The sequence below is a fragment of the Oncorhynchus gorbuscha genome, linkage group LG02 (assembly GCF_021184085.1).
Source record: "Oncorhynchus gorbuscha isolate QuinsamMale2020 ecotype Even-year linkage group LG02, OgorEven_v1.0, whole genome shotgun sequence".
NCBI classification, from domain to species: Eukaryota; Metazoa; Chordata; class Actinopteri; order Salmoniformes; family Salmonidae; genus Oncorhynchus; species Oncorhynchus gorbuscha.
In genome coordinates this window covers 3443183-3469837 of record NC_060174.1, presented here as the reverse complement: position 1 = coordinate 3469837, position 26655 = coordinate 3443183, and the positions used below count along the sequence as shown (strand labels likewise).

The following is a 26655-nucleotide window of genomic DNA, read 5'->3' as shown; positions in this document are numbered from 1 at the left end:
GACCTGGAATTTGTATTTAATCAAATGGAATTGACAGGGAGATTAACCCCAACATTAAAACACTCCGGTTGTAATTCTAACCTGTCCCATGGCATGTGAAATGACATCATGACCCGTTGAAATGCAGTTAGGAACCATTAAAACATTTTAAAAAGCTGGGTAGCAAAGTCACTGTGAAAGCAAAGGCAATGTGAAAGCAAAGGCACTGTGAAAGCAAAGCCACTGTGAAAGCAAATACACTGTGAAAGCAAAGACCGGGTAGCAAATACACTGTGAAAGCAAAGGCACTGTGAAAGCAAAGGCACTGTGAAAGCAAAGACACTGTGAAAGCAAAGGCACTGTGAAAGCAAAGACACTGTGAAAGCAAAGACACTGTGAAAGCAAAGGCACTGAAAGCAAAGACACTGTGAAAGTAGAGACACTGTGAAAGCAAAGACACTGTGAAAGCAAAGACACTGTGAAAGCAAAGGCACTGTGAAAGCAAAGGCACTGTGAAAGCAAAGACACTGTGAAAGCAAAGACACTGTGAAAGCAGAGGCACTGTGAAAGCAAAGACACTGTGAAAGCAAAGACCGGGTAGCAAAGACACTGTGAAAGCAAAGACACTGTGAAAGCAAAGACACTGTGAAAGCAGAGACACTGTGAAAGCAAATACACTGTGAAAGCAAAGGCACGATAGAATTCATTTTTATTGTGTTTACAATTCAGTTTGTGTTACAATGACAGAAATCGTGTAATTATTGTATTTTTTCCAATACGTTGGTATCATGTACAAGTCATTATTGTAAAAGAGAATATGTTCTCAATGACTTTCCTGGTTTAAAAAAAAAGGCACAATAATTGATTGTACATTTGTGGCAGGCTACCCAGAGCAGGCCTACCCGGGAGCAGGAGGGTACGGGGGAGAACCAGGAGGGTACGGGGGAGAACCAGGAGGGTACGGGGGAGAACCAGGGAACACCTGGAGACCCCAGCCGAGCTATGCTGCTGCTCCTACCCAGCAGGGCTGCCCACAACCTGTCCCGAAGAAGACCTACATCACTGACCCTCCTGCCAGCCTGGCGCCTCCTGTACACCTCGCCCCACAGAGGGTAAGAACTGACCCTACACAACTACACACTGACCCGACACAACTACACACTGACCATACACAACTACACACTGACCCAACACAACTACACACAGACCCTACACAACTACACACAGACCCTACACAACTACACACAGACCCTACACAACTACACACTGACCCTACACAACTACACACTGACCCGACACAACTACACACTGACCCGACACAACTACACACTGACCCGACACAACTACACAACTACACACTGACCCTACACAACTACACACTGACCCAACAGAACTACACACTGACCCTACACAACTACACACTGACCCAACAGAACTACACACTGACCCTACACAACTACACACTGACCCGACACAACTACACACTGACCCGACACAACTACACAACTACACACTGACCCTACACAACTACACACTGACCCGACACAACTTCACAACTACACATTGACCCTACACAATTACACACTGACCCGACACAACTACACAACTACACACTGACCCGACACAACTACACACTGACCCTACACAACTACACACTGACCCAACACAACTACACATTGACCCTACACAACTACACACTGACCCTACACAACTACACACTGACCCTACACACTGACCCTACACAACTACACACTGACCCTACACACTGACCCTACACAACTACACACTGACCCTACACAACTACACATTGACCCTACACAATTACACACTGACCCGACACAACTACACAACTACACACTGACCCGACACAACTACACACTGACCCTACACAACTACACACTGACCCTACACAACTACACACTGACCCTACACAACTACACACTGATCCTACACAACTACACACTGACCCTACACAACTACACACTGACCCTACACACTGACCCTACACAACTACACACTGACCTGACACAACTACACACTGACCCAACACAACTACACACTGACAACTACACACTGACCCTACACACCTACACACAGACCCTACACAACTACACACAGACCCTACACAACTACACACTGACCCTACACAACTACACACAGACCCTACACAACTACACACTGAACCAAGACAACTACACACTGACCCAACACAACTACACACTGACCCAACACAACTACACACTGACCCAACAGAACTACACACTTACCCAACACAACTACACACTGACCCAACACAACTACACACTGACCCAACAGAACTACACACTGAACCAAGACAACTACACACTGACCCAACACAACTACACACTGACCCAACACAACTACACACTGACCCAACAGAACTACACACTTACCCAACAGAACTACACACTTACCCAACAGAACTACACACTGACCCAACACACCTTGCCCTGCATGATAACTGATGGAAATACAGTTATCCCATTAGCCAAAGGCTAGTACTTTTCTGACATGGCTAGAAATTATGCATATAACATATTCTGTGTCCATGGCTTGTAGAATGTCACCAGGGCTTGTAGAACATTACCAGGGCTTGTAGAACATTACCAGGGCTTGTAGAACATTACCAGGGCTTGTTGAACATTACCAGGGCTTGTAGAACATTACCAGGGCTTGTAGAACATTACCAGGGCTTGTAGAACATTACCAGAGCTTGTATAACATTACCAGGGCTTGTAGAACATTACCAGGGCTTGTATAACATTACCAGGGCTTGTAGAATATTACCAGGGCTTGTAGAATATTACCAGGGCTTGTAGAATGTCACCAGGGCTTGTAGAATGTCACCAGGGCTTGTAGAATGTCACCAGGGCTTGTAGAATGTCACCAGGGCTTGTATAACGTTACCAGGGCTTGTAGAACATTACCAGAGCTTGTAGAACATTACCAGGGCTTGTAGAACATTACCAGGGCTTGTATAATGTCACCAGGGCTTGTAGACCATTACCAGGGCTTGTAGAACATTACCAGGGCTTGTAGAACATTACCAGGGCTTGTAGAACATTACCAGGGCTTGTAGAATGTTACGGGGGCTTGTAGAACATTACCAGGGCTTGTAGAATGTCACCAGGGCTTGTAGAATGTCACCAGGGCTTGTAGAACGTTACCAGGGCTTGTAGAACATTACCAGGGCTTGTAGAACATTACCAGGGCTTGTAGAACATTGCCAGGGCTTGTAGAACATTACCAGGGCTTGTAGAACATTACCAGGGCTTGTAGAATGTCACCAGGGCTTTTAGAAATGGTGGTATACTAGTTTGGCTAGTGTCCAGAATCCAAAGTCCCACAGTGTCCTGCTCTACCAACACAACATTACTCATAATTGGAGGAATGATATTTATATATTTTTATATTTACAATATATACTGTATCACTACTGGGGTCTCTAAGCAATTCATCAACTGATAAAGAGCAGTTATACTGGTTTAACTAGTTAACATGAGTTATAATGGTTTAACTAGTTAACATGAGTTATAATGGTTTAACTAGTTAACAGGAGTTATACTGGTTTAACTAGTCAATAGGAGTTATACTGGTTTAACTAGTTAACATGAGTTATAATGGTTTAACTAGTTAACAGGTGTTATAATGGTTTAACTAGTTAATAGGTGTTATAATGGTTTAACTAGTTAATAGGTGTTATAATGGTTTAACTAGTTAATAGGTGTTATAATGGTTTAACTAGTTAACATGAGTTGTAATGGTTTAACTAGTTAACAGGAGTTATACTGGTTTAACTAGTTAACAGGAATTGTAATGGTTTAACTAGTTAACAGGAGTTATAATGGTTTAACTAGTTAACAGGAGTTATACTGGTTTAACTAGTTAACAGGAGTTATACTGGTTTAACTAGTTAACAGGAGTTATAACGGTTTAACTAGTTACCAGGAGTTATACTGGTTTAACTAGTTAACAGGAGTTATAATGGTTTAACTAGTTAACAGGAGTTATACTGGTTTAACTGGTAAACATGAGTTGTTGTCACCTCCCAGTTGTTTAATTACCAACAACATGTAAATATTTCTCGTGGTACATGTTAATGTGCCATCATCTTTACCAAACTGACTGGATGGGGTTTCCCTCTGTCTGTATGGTGAAATACATTGGAACTGTGTGGGGGAACATTTAGACCATTACAAGATGGCCGACACTGGGTTTCCCTCGGTCTGTATGGTGAAATACATTGGAACTGATGTGGGTTTCCCTCTGTCTGTATGGGAAAACATTTAGACCATTACAAGATGGCCGACACTGGGTTTCCTCGGTCTGTCTGACCTTGATGGTGAAATACATTGGAACTGTGTGGGGAACATTTAGACCATTACAAGATGGCCGACACTGGGTTTCCCTCGGTCTGTATGGTGACATTGAACTGGTGAACATTTACATACAAGATGGGAACTGAAATACATTGGAACTGTGGGGAACATTTAGACCATTACAAGATGGCCGACACTGGGTTTCCTCTGTATGGTGTCTGTATGGTGAAATTTACATTGGAACTGTATGGTGAAATACATTGGAACTGTGTGGGGAACATTTAGACCATTACAAGATGGCCGACACTGGGTTTCCCTCTGTCTGTATGGTGAAATACATTGGAACTGTGTGGGGGAACATTTAGACCATTACAAGATGGCCGACACTGGGTTTCCCTCTGTCTGTATGGTGACCTTGATGGTGAAATACATTGGAACTGTGTGGGGGAACATTTAGACCATTACAAGATGGCCGACACTGGGTTTCTCTCGGTCTGTATGGTGAAATACATTGGAACTGTGTGGGGGAACATTTAGACAATTATAAAATGGCCGACACTGGGTTTCTCTCGGTCTGTATGGTGAAATACATTGGAACTGTGTGGGGGAACATTTAGACAATTACAAAATGGCCGACAGTGGGTTTCTCTCGGTCTGTATGGTGAAATACATTGGAACTGTGTGGGGGAACATTTAGATAATTACAAAATGGCCGATACTGGTTTTCTCTTCCAATGTACATTTATGATCAATTTATCTCAATCTCAGTATTCACTGTTCAATTCAAAATCGGGCTGACAAAAAAAATAAAATCTAATCGAGTTAATTACAGGATTTGCTGTGATTATTGAAGATTAACCGTAAAGAATTTGCTCAAATTTAGCCGTAATTTTGTAATTAGATTTGAATTAGATGTAATTAGATTTGAATTAGGTGTAATTAGATTTGAATTAGGTGTAATTCGATTTGAATTAGATGTAAATATATTTGAATTAGATGTAATTAGATTTGAATGAGATGTAATTAGATTTGAATGAGATTTGAATTAGATGTAATTAGATTTGAATTAGATGTAATTAGATTTGAATTAGATGTAATTAGATTTTAACTAGATGTAATTAGTTTTGAATTAGGTGTAATTCGATTTGAATTAGATGTAAATATATTTGAATTAGATGTAATTAGATTTGAATTAGATGTAATTAGATTTGAACTAGATGTAATTAGATTTGAATTAGATGTAATTAGATTTGAACTAGATGTAATTAGATTTGAACTAGATGTAATTAGATTTGAATTAGATGTAATTAGATTTGAATTAGATGTAATTAGATGTTTAATATAATTAGAAGAATGTTGACGTCTTGATTTTGTCCAAAGTGGTTAGAAAAACTTTGTTCTTTCAAATGTAATCACTTGTTTTCACATCGTATTGCCGTTTTAAACTGTTGGATTTTTTTCTGTATTTTGAAAGTTCAGACAGTGCGATGAATCACTTTTTCTTTTTAAAGGAGTGCAACTAAAATGACAAAAAGTTAACTTGAGTTAACAGATTAACTCTGACAGCCCCAATTCAAAACCATATTTTTGTAGAAAATCAAAATTTTAAACGGTTTTCCTCAGCAGGCAAGATCGGACAAATGCAGGAAAGATCGGACAAATACAGGAAAGATCGGACAAATGCAGGAATGATCGGACAAATGCGCTGTTGACGTTGAGACTGGGGTTTTGCGGCTACTATTTAATGAAGCTTCCAGTTGAGGACTTGTGAGGCGTCTGTTTCTCAAACTAGACGCTCTAATGTACTTGTGACCCCAAACTTTTGAACGGTAGTGTATGGTTTCATGTATTTACGGGTCAACATGTGAAAACAGCCATTTCGTGTGTTAAAAATAGGATTTACACGTGTGAAACTGCAATTCCACAAGTGTTTTTGGAGGGAGGTGTGTGTGTGTGTGTTTGCTTGAAATGGCAATGCAACAGGAGCATCTTTTAATCTTTAATATTTTCTTTTTAACCTTCACTGAATAAACAGTTGTTTTAACCTTTATGAATTATGAACAGGTCTGTTGGGGTTTTACACCATCGGATTTGATCTGGCTCAGTACAGTCACAGCCTGTTTCTCTTGATGTTCACCTGCTCATCATCGCTGTCTAAACTCTTTGGCTTTCATTTGACTTAAGATTATGATTACGTTATATTATTATATATATAATATTACCTATCTGATGTGTACGGTACTAATTGTTCAAAGAGGTGGAACTAAAGATCTAAACAGAATTATACAATACAAACACAACATGTAAAAGTGTTGGTCCCATGTTTCATGAGCTGAAATACAAGATTCCAGAAATGTTCCATACTCACAAAAAAGCTTATTTCTCAAAAATGTTGTAAAAAAATGTGTCAAGATAATCCATCCACCTGACAGGTGTGGCATATCAAGAAGCTGATTAAACAGCATGATCATTACACAGGTGCACCTTGTGCCGGGGACAATAAAATGCCGCTCTAAAATGTGCAGTTTTGTCACACAACACAATGCCACAGATGTCTCAAGTTTTGAGGGAGTGCAATTGACATGCTGACTGCTGGAATGTATACCAGAGCTGTTGCCAGCTAATTTAATGTTCATTTCTCTACCATAAGCCGAGGCGGCTTAGAGAATGTCCCAGTACTTCCAACCGTCCTCACAACCGCAGACCACGTGAAACTACGCCAGCCCAGGTTTCTTCACATGTGGGATCGTCTGAGACCAGCCACCCGGGCAGCTGATGAAACTGTGGGTTTGCATAACCAAATAATTTCTAAACAAACTGTCAGAAACCGTCTCTGGCAAGCTCCTCTGCGCGCTCGTCGTCCTCTCCAGGGTCATGACCTGACTGAAGTTCAGTGTCGTAACCAACTTCAGTCGGAAAATGTTCACGTTCAATGGCTACTGGCCCGCTGGAGAAGTGTTTTCTTCCCGGTTTCAACTGTACCGGGCAGATGGCAGACAGCGTGTGTGGTCGAGCAGTTTGCTGATGTTAACGTTGTGAACAGAGTGGTGCCCCATGATGGAGGTGGGGTTATGGTATTGGCAGGCATAAGCTACGGACAACAAACACAATTGCATTTTTGAATGCAGAGATACCGCAATTAGATCCTGAGGCCTATTGTCATGCCATACAGTCGGATCAACTCTATGTGAAGGAGATGTGTCGCGCTGCTCGGGGCAAATGGTGGTCACACTGACTGGTTTTCTGATACACGACCCCACCTTTTTTCTAAGGTATCTATCTGTGACCAACAGATGCATATCTGTATTCCCAGTCATGTGAAATCCATAGATTAGGGCCCAATGAATTTATTTCAATTGACTGATTTCCTGATATAAACTGGAACTCAGTAACATTTTTGAAATTATTGAATGTTGTGTTTGTACAGTGTATAATACTTTGAAGTGTTCTTCTCTCATTGTAATCAGTTAGAACATATATATAAATATATATAATATATATATATATAAATATATATAATATATATATAAATATATATAATATATCTATAAATATATATAATATATCTATAAATATATACAATATATCTATAAATATATATATATCATATATCTATAAATATATATATATCATATATCTATAAATATATATATATCATATATCTATAAATATATATCATATATCTATAAATATATATCATATATCTATAAATATATCTATAAATAAATATATATATATCATATATCAATATATAAATATATATATATCATATATCTATAAATATATATATATCATATATCTATAAATATATATATATCATATATCTATAAATATATATCATATATCTATAAATATATATCATATATCTATAAATATCTATATATCTATAAATATATATCTATAAATATATATCATATATCTATAAATATATATATATCAGATATATATCATATATCTATAAATATATATCATATATCTATAAATATATATCATATATCTATAAATATATATCATATATCTATAAATATATATCATATATCTATAAATATATATCATATATCTATAAATATATATCATATATCTATAAATATTGTTGTGCAGGTTTATTATTTAACATTTAAATTACCATTTTTTTCAGCCGTTATTTTTAGAGACCACGGATGCTCTCAGTAAACTAGCTTAGTGTTGTTGTGGAGCTACTCCTCTCCTCTCCTCTCCTCTCCTCTCCTCTCCTCTCCTCTCCTCTCCTCTCCTCTCCTCTCCTCTCCTCTCCTCTCCTCTCCTCTCCTCTCCTCTCCTCTCCTCTCCTCTCCTCTCCTCTCCTCTCCTCTCCTCTCCTCTCCTCTCCTCTCTCTGTAGTGAAGGATCACTTCGTACCTCAAATATTTTATAAACAGTTCTCTGTTTTAATCTTTCGAAGAATATCTGTCTTTCCACGATCTGCTTTGGGGATGAAACATCGAGTTACATTATATCAATACCAGAGGATTGCATTTGTGTAAACTGTGTATATCACTGATGTTATGCCTAGTGACAGTCAGGACTACTGTCTTCTAGTATTGATATAAACTGTGTATATCACTGATGTTATGCCTAGTGACAGTCAGGGCTACTGTCTTCTAGTATTGATATAAACTGTGTATATCACTGATGTTATGCCTAGTGACAGTCAGGGCTACTGTCTTCTAGTATTGATATAAACTGTGTATATCACTGATGTTATGCCTAGTGACAGTCAGGACTACTGTCCTCTAGTATTGATATAAACTGTGTATATCACTGATGTTATGCCTAGTGACAGTCAGGACTACTGTCTTCTAGTATTGATATAAACTGTGTATATCACTGATGTTATGCCTAGTGACAGTCAGGGCTACTGTCTTCTAGTATTGATATAAACTGTGTATATCACTGATGTTATGCCTAGTGACAGTCAGGACTACTGTCTTCTAGTATTGATATAAACTGTGTATAAGTGACAGTCAGGACTACTGTCTTCTAGTATTGATATAAACTGTGTATATCACTGATGTTATGCCAAGTGACAGTCAGGACTACTGTCTTCTAGTATTGATATAAACTGTGTATATCACTGATGTTATGCCAAGTGACAGTCAGGGCTACTGTCTTCTAGTATTGATATAAACTGTGTATAAGTGACAGTCAGGACTACTGTCTTCTAGTATTGATATAAACTGTGTATTAGTGACAGTCAGGACTACTGTCTTCTAGTATTGATATAAACTGTGTATATCACTGATGTTATGCCTAGTGACAGTCAGGACTACTGTCTTCTGGTATTGATATAAACTGTGTATAAGTGACAGTCAGGACTACTGTCTTCTAGTATTGATATAAACTGTGTATATCACTGATGTTATGCCTAGTGACAGTCAGGGCTACTGTCTTCTAGTATTGATATAAACTGTGTATAAGTGACAGTCAGGACTACTGTCTTCTAGTATTGATATAAACTGTGTATATCACTGATGTTATGCCTAGTGACAGTCAGGGCTACTGTCTTCTAGTATTGATATAAACTGTGTATATCACTGATGTTATGCCTAGTGACAGTCAGGGCTACTGTCTTCTGGTATTGATATAAACTGTGTATATCACTGATGTTATGCCTAGTGACAGTCAGGACTACTGTCTTCTAGTATTGATATAAACTGTGTATATCACTGATGTTATGCCTAGTGACAGTCAGGGCTACTGTCTTCTAGTATTGATATAAACTGTGTATAAGTGACAGTCAGGGCTACTGTCTTCTAGTATTGATATAAACTGTGTATATCACTGATGTTATGCCTAGTGACAGTCAGGACTACTGTCTTCTAGTATTGATATAAACTGTGTATATCACTGATGTTATGCCTAGTGACAGTCAGGGCTACTGTCTTCTAGTATTGATATAAACTGTGTATATCACTGATGTTATGCCTAGTGACAGTCAGGACTACTGTCTTCTAGTATTGATATAAACTGTGTATATCACTGATGTTATGCCTAGTGACAGTCAGGACTACTGTCTTCTAGTATTGATATAAACTGTGTATATCACTGATGTTATGCCTAGTGACAGTCAGGGCTACTGTCTTCTAGTATTGATATAAACTGTGTATAAGTGACAGTCAGGACTACTGTCTTCTAGTATTGATATAAACTGTGTATAAGTGACAGTCAGGGCTACTGTCTTCTAGTATTGATATAAACTGTGTATAAGTGACAGTCAGGACTACTGTCTTCTAGTATTGATATAAACTGTGTATATCACTGATGTTATGCCTAGTGACAGTCAGGACTACTGTCTTCTAGTATTGATATAAACTGTGTATATCACTGATGTTATGCCTAGTGACAGTCAGGGCTACTGTCTTCTAGTATTGATATAAACTGTGTATATCACTGATGTTATGCCTAGTGACAGTCAGGGCTACTGTCTTCTAGTATTGATATAAACTGTGTATATCACTGATGTTATGCCTAGTGACAGTCAGGACTACTGTCCTCTAGTATTGATATAAACTGTGTATATCACTGATGTTATGCCTAGTGACAGTCAGGACTACTGTCTTCTAGTATTGATATAAACTGTGTATATCACTGATGTTATGCCTAGTGACAGTCAGGGCTACTGTCTTCTAGTATTGATATAAACTGTGTATATCACTGATGTTATGCCTAGTGACAGTCAGGACTACTGTCTTCTAGTATTGATATAAACTGTGTATAAGTGACAGTCAGGACTACTGTCTTCTAGTATTGATATAAACTGTGTATATCACTGATGTTATGCCTAGTGACAGTCAGGACTACTGTCTTCTAGTATTGATATAAACTGTGTATATCACTGATGTTATGCCTAGTGACAGTCAGGGCTACTGTCTTCTAGTATTGATATAAACTGTGTATAAGTGACAGTCAGGGCTACTGTCTTCTAGTATTGATATAAACTGTGTATTAGTGACAGTCAGGGCTACTGTCTTCTAGTATTGATATAAACTGTGTATTAGTGACAGTCAGGGCTACTGTCTTCTAGTATTGATATAAACTGTGTATATCACTGATGTTATGCCTAGTGACAGTCAGGACTACTGTCTTCTAGTATTGATATAAACTGTGTATATCACTGATGTTATGCCTAGTGACAGTCAGGGCTACTGTCTTCTAGTATTGATATAAACTGTGTATAAGTGACAGTCAGGGCTACTGTCTTCTAGTATTGATATAAACTGTGTATATCACTGATGTTATGCCTAGTGACAGTCAGGACTACTGTCTTCTAGTATTGATATAAACTGTGTATATCACTGATGTTATGCCTAGTGACAGTCAGGGCTACTGTCTTCTAGTATTGATATAAACTGTGTATAAGTGACAGTCAGGGCTACTGTCTTCTAGTATTGATATAAACTGTGTATATCACTGATGTTATGCCTAGTGACAGTCAGGGCTACTGTCTTCTAGTATTGATATAAACTGTGTATAAGTGACAGTCAGGGCTACTGTCTTCTAGTATTGATATAAACTGTGTATTAGTGACAGTCAGGGCTACTGTCTTCTAGTATTGATATAAACTGTGTATTAGTGACAGTCAGGGCTACTGTCTTCTAGTATTGATATAAACTGTGTATATCACTGATGTTATGCCTAGTGACAGTCAGGACTACTGTCTTCTAGTATTGATATAAACTGTGTATATCACTGATGTTATGCCTAGTGACAGTCAGGACTACTGTCTTCTAGTATTGATATAAACTGTGTATATCACTGATGTTATGCCTAGTGACAGTCAGGGCTACTGTCTTCTAGTATTGATATAAACTGTGTATATCACTGATGTTATGCCTAGTGACAGTCAGGGCTACTGTCTTCTAGTATTGATATAAACTGTGTATAAGTGACAGTCAGGGCTACTGTCTTCTAGTATTGATATAAACTGTGTATATCACTGATGTTATGCCTAGTGACAGTCAGGGCTACTGTCCTCTAGTATTGATATAAACTGTGTATATCACTGATGTTATGCCTAGTGACAGTCAGGGCTACTGTCTTCTAGTATTGATATAAACTGTGTATAAGTGACAGTCAGGACTACTGTCTTCTAGTATTGATATAAACTGTGTATATCACTGATGTTATGCCTAGTGACAGTCAGGGCTACTGTCTTCTAGTATTGATATAAACTGTGTATATCACTGATGTTATGCCTAGTGACAGTCAGGGCTACTGTCCTCTAGTATTGATATAAACTGTGTATATCACTGATGTTATGCCTAGTGACAGTCAGGACTACTGTCTTCTAGTATTGATATAAACTGTGTATATCACTGATGTTATGCCTAGTGACAGTCAGGGCTACTGTCTTCTAGTATTGATATAAACTGTGTATATCACTGATGTTATGCCTAGTGACAGTCAGGGCTACTGTCCTCTAGTATTGATATAAACTGTGTATATCACTGATGTTATGCCTAGTGACAGTCAGGGCTACTGTCTTCTGGTATTGATATAAACTGTGTATAAGTGACAGTCAGGACTACTGTCTTCTAGTATTGATATAAACTGTGTATATCACTGATGTTATGCCTAGTGACAGTCAGGGCTACTGTCCTCTAGTATTGATATAAACTGTGTATATCACTGATGTTATGCCTAGTGACAGTCAGGGCTACTGTCTTCTGGTATTGATATAAACTGTGTATAAGTGACAGTCAGGACTACTGTCTTCTAGTATTGATATAAACTGTGTATAAGTGACAGTCAGGACTACTGTCTTCTAGTATTGATATAAACTGTGTATAAGTGACAGTCAGGACTACTGTCTTCTAGTATTGATATAAACTGTGTATATCACTGATGTTATGCCTAGTGACAGTCAGGACTACTGTCTTCTAGTATTGATATAAACTGTGTATATCACTGATGTTATGCCTAGTGACAGTCAGGACTACTGTCTTCTGGTATTGATATAAACTGTGTATAAGTGACAGTCAGGGCTACTGTCTTCTGGTATTGATATAAACTGTGTATAAGTGACAGTCAGGACTACTGTCTTCTAGTATTGATATAAACTGTGTATAAGTGACAGTCAGGGCTACTGTCTTCTGGTATTGATATAAACTGTGTATAAGTGACAGTCAGGACTACTGTCTTCTAGTATTGATATAAACTGTGTATAAGTGACAGTCAGGACTACTGTCTTCTAGTATTGATATAAACTGTGTATAAGTGACAGTCAGGGCTACTGTCTTCTAGTATTGATATAAAATGTGGTCCTTCTGTAGCTCAGTTGGTAGAGCATGGCGCTTGTAACGCCAGGGTAGTGGGTTCGATTCCCGGGACCACCCATACGTAGAATGTATGCACACATGACTGTAAGTCGCTTTGGATAAAAGCGTCTGCTAAATGGCATATTATTATTATTATATTATATGTATATAAGTGAAGGTCAGAGCTACTGTCTTCTGGTATTTTCTCTGTTCGTTTCTTGGGTTCTGTTCCTCTGCTGCTTTGAAGCCTGTGGAAATCAATTCCAGACAAGAAAAATTGTTGTGAGATAATCAATTCAATTCAAAATACTTAATTTATCCCACAAGGGGCAATTATGCACCAGTACAGATACCTAAAAATAAACCACACTGAGTAAACAAAACATTAAGAACACCTGCTCTTTCCATGACATAGACTGACCAGATGAAAGCTATGATCCCTTATTGATGTCACTTGTTAAATCCACTTCAGTCAGTGTAGATGAAGGGGAGGAGACATGTAGATGAAGGGGAGGAGACATGTAGATGAAGGAGAGGAGTCGGGTTAAAGATTGATTTTTAAGCCTTGAGAAAATTGAGACATGGATTGTGTCTGTGTGCCATTCAGAGGGAGAATGGACGAGACAAAATATTTAAGTGCCTTTCGAACGGGGTATGGTAGTAGGTACCAGGCGCTCCGGTTTGTGTCAAGAACTGCAACGCTGCTGGGTTTTTCACACTCAACAGTTTCCCGTGTGTATCAAGAATGGTCCACCACCCAAAGGACATCCAGCCATCTTGACACAAATATGAGAAGCATTGGAGTCAACATGGAGCAGCATCTTATAGAGTCCCTGACCTGATGAATTGAGGCTGTTCTGAGGGCAAAATATTAGGAAGGTGTTCCTAATGTTTGGTATATTCAGTGTACAAGAACATACAACAAAATCACAACTACACAGCACCAATAGTTATTGAAAGCATGATGTGTTATGATCAAAGAGTAGTAAAAATCACATTTAAAATTCAGCCACAATTTTAACCCAATAGGATTACAGTAGCTGGAGTGATTTGTTCTAGAAGACCAGAGTAGAAGGTTCCGTCTTAAATGGAACCATATCCCCTTAGGTTCCATAGGGTTTTGGTCAAAAGTAGTGGACTATGTAGGGAATCGGGTGCCATTTGGGTATACAGCCTTATCCTCACTCAGTTCTACCTCAGAGACAGCTATTGTAGTCTAAACACACACACACACAGCCGCCGACAATCTCTGGAAAGTACTAGGCCCTTCCCTTAAGTATCCTATAATTCAAGGATTTTATGCTTCCACCAAAACAACCAGGGCCTTTGGGAATTTACTCATCAAGGACTGTATTTTACTAAATACAAATTAGATACCACATTCATTGCAGCAAGCATCTTTATGTATTAAAATAAAATAAACTAATTAATTTTTGTTCAAAACAATAGTCTACATGTTTCTTGAGGAGACGGCTCTGTTTTACCGTTTACTAGATTTGTGAACAGGCCTTTGATTTTAGATAAAAGCAAATTCCTGACTTCGTTAATATATTATTATTATTATTATTATTATTACTACTATTCTACTGTATGTATTCATGTGTGTTTTATAGTATACAATACTATATCTTGTGTGTTTTATAGTATACAATACTATATCATGTGTGTTTTATAGTATACAATACTATATCATGTCTGTTTTATAGTATACAATCCTATATCATGTCTGATTTATAGTATACAATACTATATAATGTCTGTGTTATAGTATACAGTACTATATCATGTCTGTTTTATAGTATACAATACTATATTGTGTCTGTTTTATAGTATACAATACTATATCGTGTCTGTTTTATAGTATGCAATACTATATTGTGTGTTTTACAGTATACAATACTCTTTCATGTCTGTTTTATAGTATACAGAACTACATCATGTGTGTTTGATAGTATACAGTACTATATCATGTGTTTTATAGTATACAGTACTATATCATGTGTGTTTTATAGTATACAGTACTATATCATGTGTGTTTTATAGTATACAGTACTATATCATGTGTGTTTTATAGTATACAGTACTATATCATGTGTTTTATAGTATACAGTACTATATCATGTGTGTTTTATAGTATACAGTACTATATCATGTGTGTTTTATAGTATACAGTACTATATCATGTGTGTTTTATAGTATACAGTACTATATCATGTGTGTTTTATAGTATACAGTACTATATCATGTGTGTTTTATAGTATACAGTACTATATCATGTGTGTTTTATAGTATACAGTACTATATCATGTCTCTTGATATTTATTATTTGTTCTAGAAAAAACAGCAAGAATAGAAATTCACAGCATCAAAAAATACAATCAAATCCAAAATCCTAGTTAACCAATATGTATGTATGTATTCATGTGTGTTTTATAGTATAAAATACTATATCTTATCTGTTTTTTAGTATAAAATACTGTATCATATCTGCTTTATAGTATAAAATACTATATCATATCTGCTTTATAGTATAAAATACTATATCATATCTGCTTTATAGTATAAAATACTATATCATATCTGCTTTATAGTACACTGATACACTGTTACGTTATGCAGCACACAGCTCCAACCAGGATGTAAAACCAAAGCACCGTGAGTGGCCCATCTTCCACTTGAACCTCCTTTTCCTCGTCCCACACAGCTCAGACACCCATATATAACCCACAAGACATGCCACCAGAGGTCTGTTTAAACTACTGGCACACAGCTCAGACACCCATCCATACCCCACAAGACATGTCACCAGAGGTCTCTTCACAGTCCCCAAGTCCAGAACAGACTATGGGGAGGCACACAGTACTACATAGAGCCATGACTACACGGAACTCTATTCCACAGTACTACATAGAGCCATGACTACATGGAACTCTATTCCACAGTACTACATAGAGCCATGACTACATGGAACTCTATTCCACATTACTACGTAGAGCCATGACTACATGGAACTCTATTCCACAGTACTACATAGAGCCATGACTACATGGAACTCTATTCCACACTACTACATGGAACTCTATTCCACAGTACTACATAGAGCCATGACTACATGGAACTCTATTCCACAGTACTACATAGAGCCATGACTACATGGAACTCTATTCCACAGTACTACATAGAGCCATGACTACATGGAACTCTATTCCACAGTACTACATAGAGCCATGACTACATGGAACTCTATTCCACAGTACTACATAGAGCCATGACTACATGGAACTTTATTCCACAGTACTACATAGAGCCATGACTACATGGAACTCTATTCCACAGTACTACATAGAGCCATGACTACACGGAACTCTATTCCACAGTACTACATAGAGCCATGACTATTCCACAGTACTACATAGAGCCATGACTATTCCACAGTACTACATAGAGCCATGACTATTCCACAGTACTACATAGAGCCATGACTACATGGAACTCTATTCCACAGTACTACATAGAGCCATGACTACATGGAACTCTATTCCACAGTACTACATAGAGCCATGACTACATGGAACTCTATTCCACAGTACTACATAGAGCCATGACTACATGGAACTCTATTCCACAGTACTACATAGAGCCATGACTACATGGAACTCTATTCCACATCAGGTAACTGATGCAGCAGTAGAATCAGATTTAAAACAGGTAAAAATACACCTTATGGAACACCGGGGACTGTGAAGAGACACACACACAGGCACACACACGATAACACACACACTAGACACACGTACACATTCGGTTTGTGTTGTAGATATGTGGTAGTAGAGTAGTGGCCTGAGGGAACACACTTAAATGTTGTGAATTCTGTTGTGAAATGTAATGTCATGTTTTTTTTATTGTATATTACTGCCTTAATTTTGGAGACTAATGTGGATCCATAATAAACCCCAGGAAGACTAATGTGGATCCATAATAAACCCCAGGAAGAGTAGCTGCTGCCTTGGCAGGAACTAATGGAGATCCATAATAAACCCCAGGAAGAGTAGCTGCTGCCTTGACAGGAACTAATGGGAGTCCATAATAAACCCCAGGAAGAGTAGCTGCTGTCTTGGCAGGAACTAATGGGGATCCATAATAAACCCCAGGAAGAGTAGCTGCTGCTTGACAGGAACTAATGGGGATCCATAATAAACCCCAGGAAGAGTAGCTGCTGCTTGACAGGAACTAATGGGGATCCATAATAAACCCCAGGAAGAGTAGCTGCTGCCTTGGCAGGAACTAATGGGGATCCCTAATAAACCCCAGGAAGAGTAGCTGCTGCCTTGGCAGGAACTAATGGGGATCCATAATAAACCCCAGTAAGAGTAGCTGCTGCCTTGGCAGGAACTAATGGGGATCCCTAATAAACCCCAGGAAGAGTAGCTGCTGCCTTGGCAGGAACTAAGGGGGATCCATAATAAACCCCAGGAAGAGTAGCTGCTGCCTTGGCAGGAACTAACGGAGATCCATAATAAACCCCAGGAAGAGTAGCTGCTGCCTTGGCAGGAACTAATGGGGATCCATAATAAACCCCAGGAAGAGTAGCTGCTGCCTTGACAGGAACTAATGGAGATCCCTAATAAAGAAGAGTAGCTGCTGCCTTGGCAGGAACTAATGGAGATCCATAATAAACCCCAGGAAGAGTAGCTGCTGCCTTGGCAACAGGAACTAATGGGGATCCATAATAAACCCCAGGAAGAGTAGCTGCTGCCTTGGCAACAAGAACTAATGGGGATCCCTAATAAAGAAGAGTAGCTGCTGCCTTGGCAACAGGAACTAATGGGGATCCCTAATAAAGAAGAGTAGCTGCTGCCTTGGCAACAGGAACTAATGGGGATCCCTAATAAAGAAGAGTAGCTGATTGGTGTTCAGAGACTCAGCTGACCACGTCCGTCAACGGCTTCATAATGAATCTGTGACGTTGTCCCCTCAGTGAAGGTTCGCTGCTTCCCCAGTCAAAAGCCCTGGATTAACACTGAGGTTGGTGCTAAACTAAAGGACAGGGCGACAACACACAGCACTATCGTAGACAACCCTGAGGCTACTGACGAGGACAGCAAGTACAAGAGGTCCCGCTACTGTGCAGAGGCATCAAACGAGCGAAACGGACAATATAGGACTACGGTGGAATCATATTCCACAGGCTCTGACGCCCGCCGAGGGGCTACAGTCCATTACGAATTACAAAGAAAGTCCCAGCCGTGATCTTTCCAACGTTGTCTCTCTACCAGACGAACTCAAAGCAGTTTATAGTCCCTTTAACAACAAAGTGCCATACGCGAGAGCCCCGGCCGACCCAGAGGACTGGGTGATCTCTCACTCCGAGGCCGACGTCAACTGTCGGACCTTATATAGACAGGTATATAGCCTTTCCAAATCATGTCCAATCAGTTGAATTTACCACAGGTGGACACATATCAAGTTGTAGAAACATTCTCAATTTTGATCAATGGAAACAGGATGTACCGGAGCTCAATTTTGAGTCTCATGGCAAAGTGTCTGAATACTTGTGATGTCATTATGGGGTATTGTGATGTCATTATAGGGTATTGTGATGTCATTATGGGGTATTGTGATGTCATTATGGGGTATTGTGATGTCATTATGGGGTATTGTGATATCATTATGGGGTATTGTGATGTCATTATGGGGTATTGTGATATCATTATGGGTTATTGTGATGTCATTATGGGGTATTGTGATGTCATTATGGGGTATTGTGATGTCATTATGGGGTATTGTGATGTCATTATGGGGTATTGTGATGTCATTATGGGGTATTGTGATGTCATTATGAGGTATTGTGATATCATTATGGGGTATTGTGATGTCATTATGGGGTACTGTGTGTAACAATGTATTTCAATTTTTTATGTGTTTTTGTTTAGTACTACGTTGATATTGATTGTTGGGTTTATAGCTTGAAGTAATTTCCCTGTACTTGTGCACGTGACATTAAAACGTGAGTTTTGTAATGTAATGTTCTCAGACAAATTGGCTCTCATTAGAAGGGGCATTTTAATGGTAACACAAGCAGAGATTAAATTACACACTGTGGAGAGAGAGAGGGCTACAAGGTACAAAGAGTGCCTTGTCAATTTTCTCTCTACCCTGGTCTCTGTATCAGTGTGTTCTCTCTCTCTCTCGAACAACACAGATGTAGACGTCATTACTAGAGAGGAGATCTGTTCTTCTCAGCTCAATTAAATCCAGACTTAATTTAACACTAGTCTCACAAGTTACAGTGCCAGTTGTGTATTCTTATCTTGACGTGTGAATGATCTCAGTTCAGGGCCAATCAGGGGGGCTCTATTTCCAGACATCTGCTGGGCGGGGCTAATTCATACCTCGTCACCACAGAGCGTTGGTTGGTGTTCAGGTCTGCCGTGCTTCTGATATCAACTTCTTACATCACTCGTATACTCACACCTTGTGACAGCCATCAGTTGGATTTGATGGCATGGCATATCATTTTGTTGGCAGTGGGTGGGATCTCTTCTCCCTGGTTGCGGAGGTGGGTAGAAAACTCTAGAAAAGCCGGGCCCCTTCGAGCTTCAATGATGAGTCTTTTGGACTGTCAACAGGCCATTGGTTTGGTTGTGTTTATGAAGATCGTAGGTAACCTTAGAGTTGGTTTATTTCCTGCCTGCGCTGCTTCAGCCGCCGGTGATACATGATGACGCCACAGAAGAACCAGAGCACAAAGACCAAAGCTCTGGTCTAATGTAGTGAACTTTAGGGGGGGGGGGGGTCATTTCAGGTCAAGGACTTTCACTAGGCCCTTCCAAAACCTCAAATAATGGGACCCATCCATCTCATCCCAAAAAATGAGCTCAAGTTTTTGCCCCCCCCAAAAAAAGACTTTTGGAACAACGTTCTATGGACTGATGTTCAAACTTCTAACTTTTTGGATAACATGGTTCTAATCAAATCAAATGTTATTTGTCACATATGTAATTGCGGGTGTAGCGAAATGTCTTATGTTTCTAGTTTCAACAGTACAGTAATACCTAACACTATACAACAATACACACAAATCTAAAATAATGGAATTAATAAATATATAACTATTAGGATGAGCAATATAGGAGTGGCATTGACTAAAACACAGTAGAATATAAAACAGAATATACATATGAGATGAGTAAAGCAGTATGTAAACATTAGTGACTAGTGTTTCATTGTTAAAGTAGCTAGTGATTTCAAGTCTATTTATATGTAGTCTGCAAATTTAATGATGGTGTTGGAGTCGTGCGTGGCCACGCAGTCGTGGGTGAACAGGGAGTAAAGGAGAGGGCTGAGCATGCACCCTTGTGGGGTCTCAGTGTTGAGGATCAGCAGAATGGAGATGTTATTTCCTACCTTCACCACCTGGCGGCGACCCGTCAGGAAGTCCAGGACCCAATTGCACAGGGCGGGGTTGAGAACCAGGGCCCCGAGCTTAAGGATGAGTTTGGAGGGCACTATGGTGTTGAAGGCTGAGCTGTAGTCATTGAACAGCATTCTCACATAGGTATTCTTCTTGTCCAGATGGGTTAGGGCAGTGTGCAGTGTGATGGCGATTGCATCATCTGTGGACCTGTTGGGGCGGTAAGCAAATTGGAGTGGGTCTAGGGTGGAGTAAGGTGGAGGTGATATGGTCCTTAACTAGTCTCTCAAAGCACTTCATGATGACGGAAGTGAGTGCTACGGGGCGATTAGTTAGTCATTTAGTTCATTTACCTTAGCTTTCTTGGGTTCAGGAACAATGGTGGCCATCTTGAAGCATGTGGGGACAGCAGACTGGGATAGGGAGAGATTGAATATGTCTGTAAACACTCCGGTCTGCTGGTCTGCACATGCTGGCGAAAAGCACTGCATTCCACAGTAAGAACCTCATACCAATGGTCAGCATGGTGGTGGTGGTGGTGTGATGGTTTGGAGATGCTTTGCTGCCTCAGGACCTGTACGACTTGCCTTAATAGAAGGAACCATGAATTCTGCTCTGTATCAGAGAATTGTACAGGAGAATGTCAGGCCATCTGTCTGTGAGCTGAATAGCAGCTGGGTCATGCAGTAAGACAATGATATACAAAACACGCGTTCAAGTTCAAATGAAGAAAAAAAGAGGCTAAACAGAAACACTTAGGAGTCAAAGTCCATCCTGAATGAGATGTTGTGGCAGGAAGTGTTTGGTTGGAGTCAAAGTCCATCCTGAATGAGATGTTGTGACAGGAAGTGTTTGGTTGGAGTCAAAGTCCAGACCTGAATGAGATGTTGTGACAGGAAGTGTTTGGTTGGAGTCAAAGTCCATCCTGAATGAGATGTTGTGACAGGAAGTGTTTGGTTGGAGTCAAAGTCCATCCTGAATGAGATGTTGTGACAGGAAGTGTTTGGTTGGAGTCAAAGTCCATCCTGAATGAGATGTTGTGACAGGAAGTGTTTGGTTGGAGTCAAAGTCCAGACCTGAATGAGATGTTGTGACAGGAAGTGTTTGGTTGGAGTCAAAGTCCATCCTGAATGAGATGTTGTGACAGGAAGTGTTTGGTTGGAGTCAAAGTCCATCCTGAATGAGATGTTGTGACAGGAAGTGTTTGGTTGGAGTCAAAGTCCAGACCTGAATGAGATGTTGTGACAGGAAGTGTTTGGTTGGAGTCAAAGTCCATCCTGAATGAGATGTTGTGGCAGGAAGTGTTTGGTTGGAGTCAAAGTCCAGACCTGAATGAGATGTTGTGACAGGAAGTGTTTGGTTGGAGTCAAAGTCCATCCTGAATGAGATGTTGTGACAGGAAGTGTTTGGTTGGAGTCAAAGTCCATCCTGAATGAGATGTTGTGACAGGAAGTGTTTGGTTGGAGTCAAAGTCCATCCTGAATGAGATGTTGTGGCAGGAAGTGTTTGGTTGGAGTCAAAGTCCAGACCTGAATGAGATGTTGTGACAGGAAGTGTTTGGTTGGAGTCAAAGTCCATCCTGAATGAGATGTTGTGGCAGGAAGTGTTTGGTTGGAGTCAAAGTCCATCCTGAATGAGATGTTGTGGCAGGAAGTGTTTGGTTGGAGTCAAAGTCCATCCTGAATGAGATGTTGTGACAGGACGTGTTTGGTTGGAGTCATTGCAGCTAAATGTGGCACAACCAGCTATTGAGTGTAAAGGACGCAATTACAGGGAAACTGGGTGTTGTATAAGTTTGTTTATGAAATAAGTTTGTTATTGATCTGTTATTTGTTTATTCAGGTTCCCTTCTATCTAATATTATATCTTTATTTATTTAATTGATTTATTTCACCTTTATTTAACCAGGTAGGCTAGTTGAGAACGCCTTTATTTAACGAGGTAGGCTAGTTGAGAACACCTTTATTTAACCAGGTAGGCTAGTTGAGAACACCTTTATTTAACCAGGTAGGCTAGTTGAGAACACCTTTATTTAACCAGGTAGGCTAGTTGAGAACACCTTTATTTAACCAGGTAGGCTAGTTGAGAACACCTTTATTTAACCAGGTAGGCTAGTTGAGAACACCTTTATTTAACCAGGTAGGCTAGTTGAGAACACCTTTATTTAACCAGGTAGGCTAGTTGAGAACACCTTTATTTAAGCAGGTAGGCTAGTTGAGAACACCTTTATTTAACCAGGTAGGCTAGTTGAGAACACCTTTATTTAACCAGGTAGGCTAGTTGAGAACACCTTTATTTAACCAGGTAGGCTAGTTGAGAACACCTTTATTTAACGAGGTAGGCCAGTTGAGAACACCTTTATTTAACCAGGTAGGCCAGTTGAGAACACCTTTATTTAACCAGGTAGGCTAGTTGAGAACACCTTTATTTAACCAGGTAGGCTAGTTGAGAACACCTTTATTTAACCAGGTAGGCTAGTTGAGAACACCTTTATTTAACCAGGTAGGCTAGTTGAGAACACCTTTATTTAACCAGGTAGGCTAGTTGAGAACACCTTTATTTAACCAGGTAGGCTAGTTGAGAACACCTTTATTTAACCAGGTAGGCTAGTTGAGAACACCTTTATTTAACGAGGTAGGCTAGTTGAGAACACCTTTATTTAACCAGGTAGGCTAGTTGAGAACACCTTTATTTAACCAGGTATGCTAGTTGAGAACACCTTTATTTAACGAGGTAGGCTAGTTGAGAACACCTTTATTTAACCAGGTAGGCTAGTTGAGAACACCTTTATTTAACCAGGTAGGCTAGTTGAGAACACCTTTATTTAACCAGGTAGGCTAGTTGAGAACACCTTTATTTAACCAGGTAGGCTAGTTGAGAACACCTTTATTTAACCAGGTAGGCTAGTTGAGAACACCTTTATTTAAGCAGGTAGGCTAGTTGAGAACACCTTTATTTAACCAGGTAGGCTAGTTGAGAACACCTTTATTTAACCAGGTATGCTAGTTGAGAACACCTTTATTTAACGAGGTAGGCTAGTTGAGAACACCTTTATTTAACCAGGTAGGCTAGTTGAGAACACCTTTATTTAACCAGGTAGGCTAGTTGAGAACACCTTTATTTAACGAGGTAGGCTAGTTGAGAACACCTTTATTTAACCAGGTAGGCTAGTTGAGAACACCTTTATTTAACCAGGTATGCTAGTTGAGAACACCTTTATTTAACGAGGTAGGCTAGTTGAGAACACCTTTATTTAACCAGGTAGGCTAGTTGAGAACACCTTTATTTAACCAGGTAGGCTAGTTGAGAACACCTTTATTTAACCAGGTAGGCTAGTTGAGAACACCTTTATTTAACCAGGTAGGCTAGTTGAGAACACCTTTATTTAACCAGGTAGGCTAGTTGAGAACACCTTTATTTAAGCAGGTAGGCTAGTTGAGAACACCTTTATTTAACCAGGTAGGCTAGTTGAGAACACCTTTATTTAACCAGGTAGGCTAGTTGAGAACGCCTTTATTTAACCAGGTAGGCTAGTTGAGAACGCCTTTATTTAACCAGGTAGGCTAGTTGAGAACACCTTTATTTAACCAGGTAGGCTAGTTGAGAACACCTTTATTTAACCAGGTAGGCTAGTTGAGAACGCCTTTATTTAACCAGGTAGGCTAGTTGAGAACACCTTTATTTAACCAGGTAGGCTAGTTGAGAACACCTTTATTTAACGAGGTAGGCTAGTTGAGAACACCTTTATTTAACCAGGTAGGCTAGTTGAGAACACCTTTATTTAACCAGGTATGCTAGTTGAGAACACCTTTATTTAACGAGGTAGGCTAGTTGAGAACACCTTTATTTAACCAGGTAGGCTAGTTGAGAACACCTTTATTTAACCAGGTAGGCTAGTTGAGAACACCTTTATTTAACCAGGTAGGCTAGTTGAGAACACCTTTATTTAACCAGGTAGGCTAGTTGAGAACACCTTTATTTAACCAGGTAGGCTAGTTGAGAACACCTTTATTTAAGCAGGTAGGCTAGTTGAGAACACCTTTATTTAACCAGGTAGGCTAGTTGAGAACACCTTTATTTAACCAGGTAGGCAAGTTGAGAACACCTTTATTTAACCAGGTAGGCTAGTTGAGAACACCTTTATTTAACCAGGTAGGCTAGTTGAGAACAACTTTATTTAACCAGGTAGGCTAGTTGAGAACGCCTTTATTTAACCAGGTAGGCTAGTTGAGAACACCTTTATTTAACCAGGTAGGCTAGTTGAGAACACCTTTATTTAACCAGGTAGGCTAGTTGAGAACGCCTTTATTTAACCAGGTAGGCTAGTTGAGAACACCTTTATTTAACCAGGTAGGCTAGTTGAGAACACCTTTATTTAACCAGGTAGGCTAGTTGAGAACACCTTTATTTAACCAGGTAGGCTAGTTGAGAACGCCTTTATTTAACCAGGTAGGCTAGTTGAGAACGCCTTTATTTAACCAGGTAGGCTAGTTGAGAACACGTTCTCATTTACAATTGCGACCTGGCCAAGATAAAGGAAAGCAGTTCGACACATACAACAACACAGAGTTACACATGGAGTAAAACAAACATACAGTCAATAATACAGTAGAAAAACTAAGTCTATATACAATGTGAGCAAATGAGGTGAGATAAGGGAGGTAAAGGCAAAAAAAAGGCCATGGTGGCAAAGTAAATACAATATAGCAAGTAAAACACTGGAATGGTAGTTTTGCAAGGGAAGAATGTGCAAAGTAGAAATAAAAATAATGGGGTGCAAAGGAGCAAAATAAATAAATAAAATAAATAAATACAGTAGGGAATGAGGTAGTTGTTTGAGCTAAATTATAGGTGGGCTATGTACAGGTGCAGTAATCTGTGAGCTGCTCTGACAGCTGGTGCTTAAAATATCTGATAACATTCAGTATCAAAAATATGCAAAAAAGTAGAGCAAATTAGAAAGGAGGGGAAAAGCACTGTAGCATTTGACCTGTATTCTAAACTCAACATCAATGCTCGTGATTGTTATGGAAAATCTGATTAAACGGAGTCATGTAATTAATTCAACACATTTGCTTACTCTGCTAAATGATAACAGCTCCGGGCCCTATACCTTTACAGGTTTTATGATATTTATCCTGACTCTGAGCAGTGTCCACGTTGAGGAGGATGGGGCCTTCGATGGTTCAAATGAGAGAGACCGAGAGACGGAGATAGAGAGAGAGAGTAGCAACTCTGCATATCAGTGACCCCTGCTGGTGGCTAGATGGAACAGCAGCATGTCTGTCTGCTCTATCGTGTCTGTCTGTCTGCCCTGCCGTGTCTGTCTATCTGTCTGTTTGTCTGCTCTGTCATATTTGTCTGCCTGTCTTTCTGTCTGTCCATGTCTGTTAGCCTGTCTATCTGTCTGTCCATGTCTGTTAGCCTGTCTTTCTGTCTGTCCATGTCTGTTAGCCTGTCTATCTGTCTGTCCATGTCAGTTAGCCTGTCTTTCTGTCTGTCCATGTCTGTTAGCCTGTCTTTCTGTCTGTCCATGTCTGTTAGCCTGTCTTTCTGTCTGTCCATGTCTGTTAGCCTGTCTTTCTGTCTGTCCATGTCTGTTAGCCTGTCTTTCTGTCTGTCCATGTCTGTTAGCCTGTCTTTCTGT

The 26655-nt window shown here is 39.5% G+C and overlaps 1 protein-coding gene across 2 annotated transcripts in view; it reads left to right on the top strand.

Annotated features, from left to right (window-relative positions):
- The window catches only part of LOC123996316 (LIM domain containing preferred translocation partner in lipoma), a 436125-nt gene that overhangs the window by 218728 nt on the left and 190742 nt on the right, over positions 1 to 26655 (top strand). For both annotated transcript variants that reach the window (XM_046299668.1, XM_046299676.1), the window contains one exon: positions 862 to 1091. In XM_046299668.1, coding sequence (XP_046155624.1) covers positions 862 to 1091 — 230 coding nt within the window. The remainder of the gene's footprint in view (positions 1 to 861; positions 1092 to 26655) is intronic.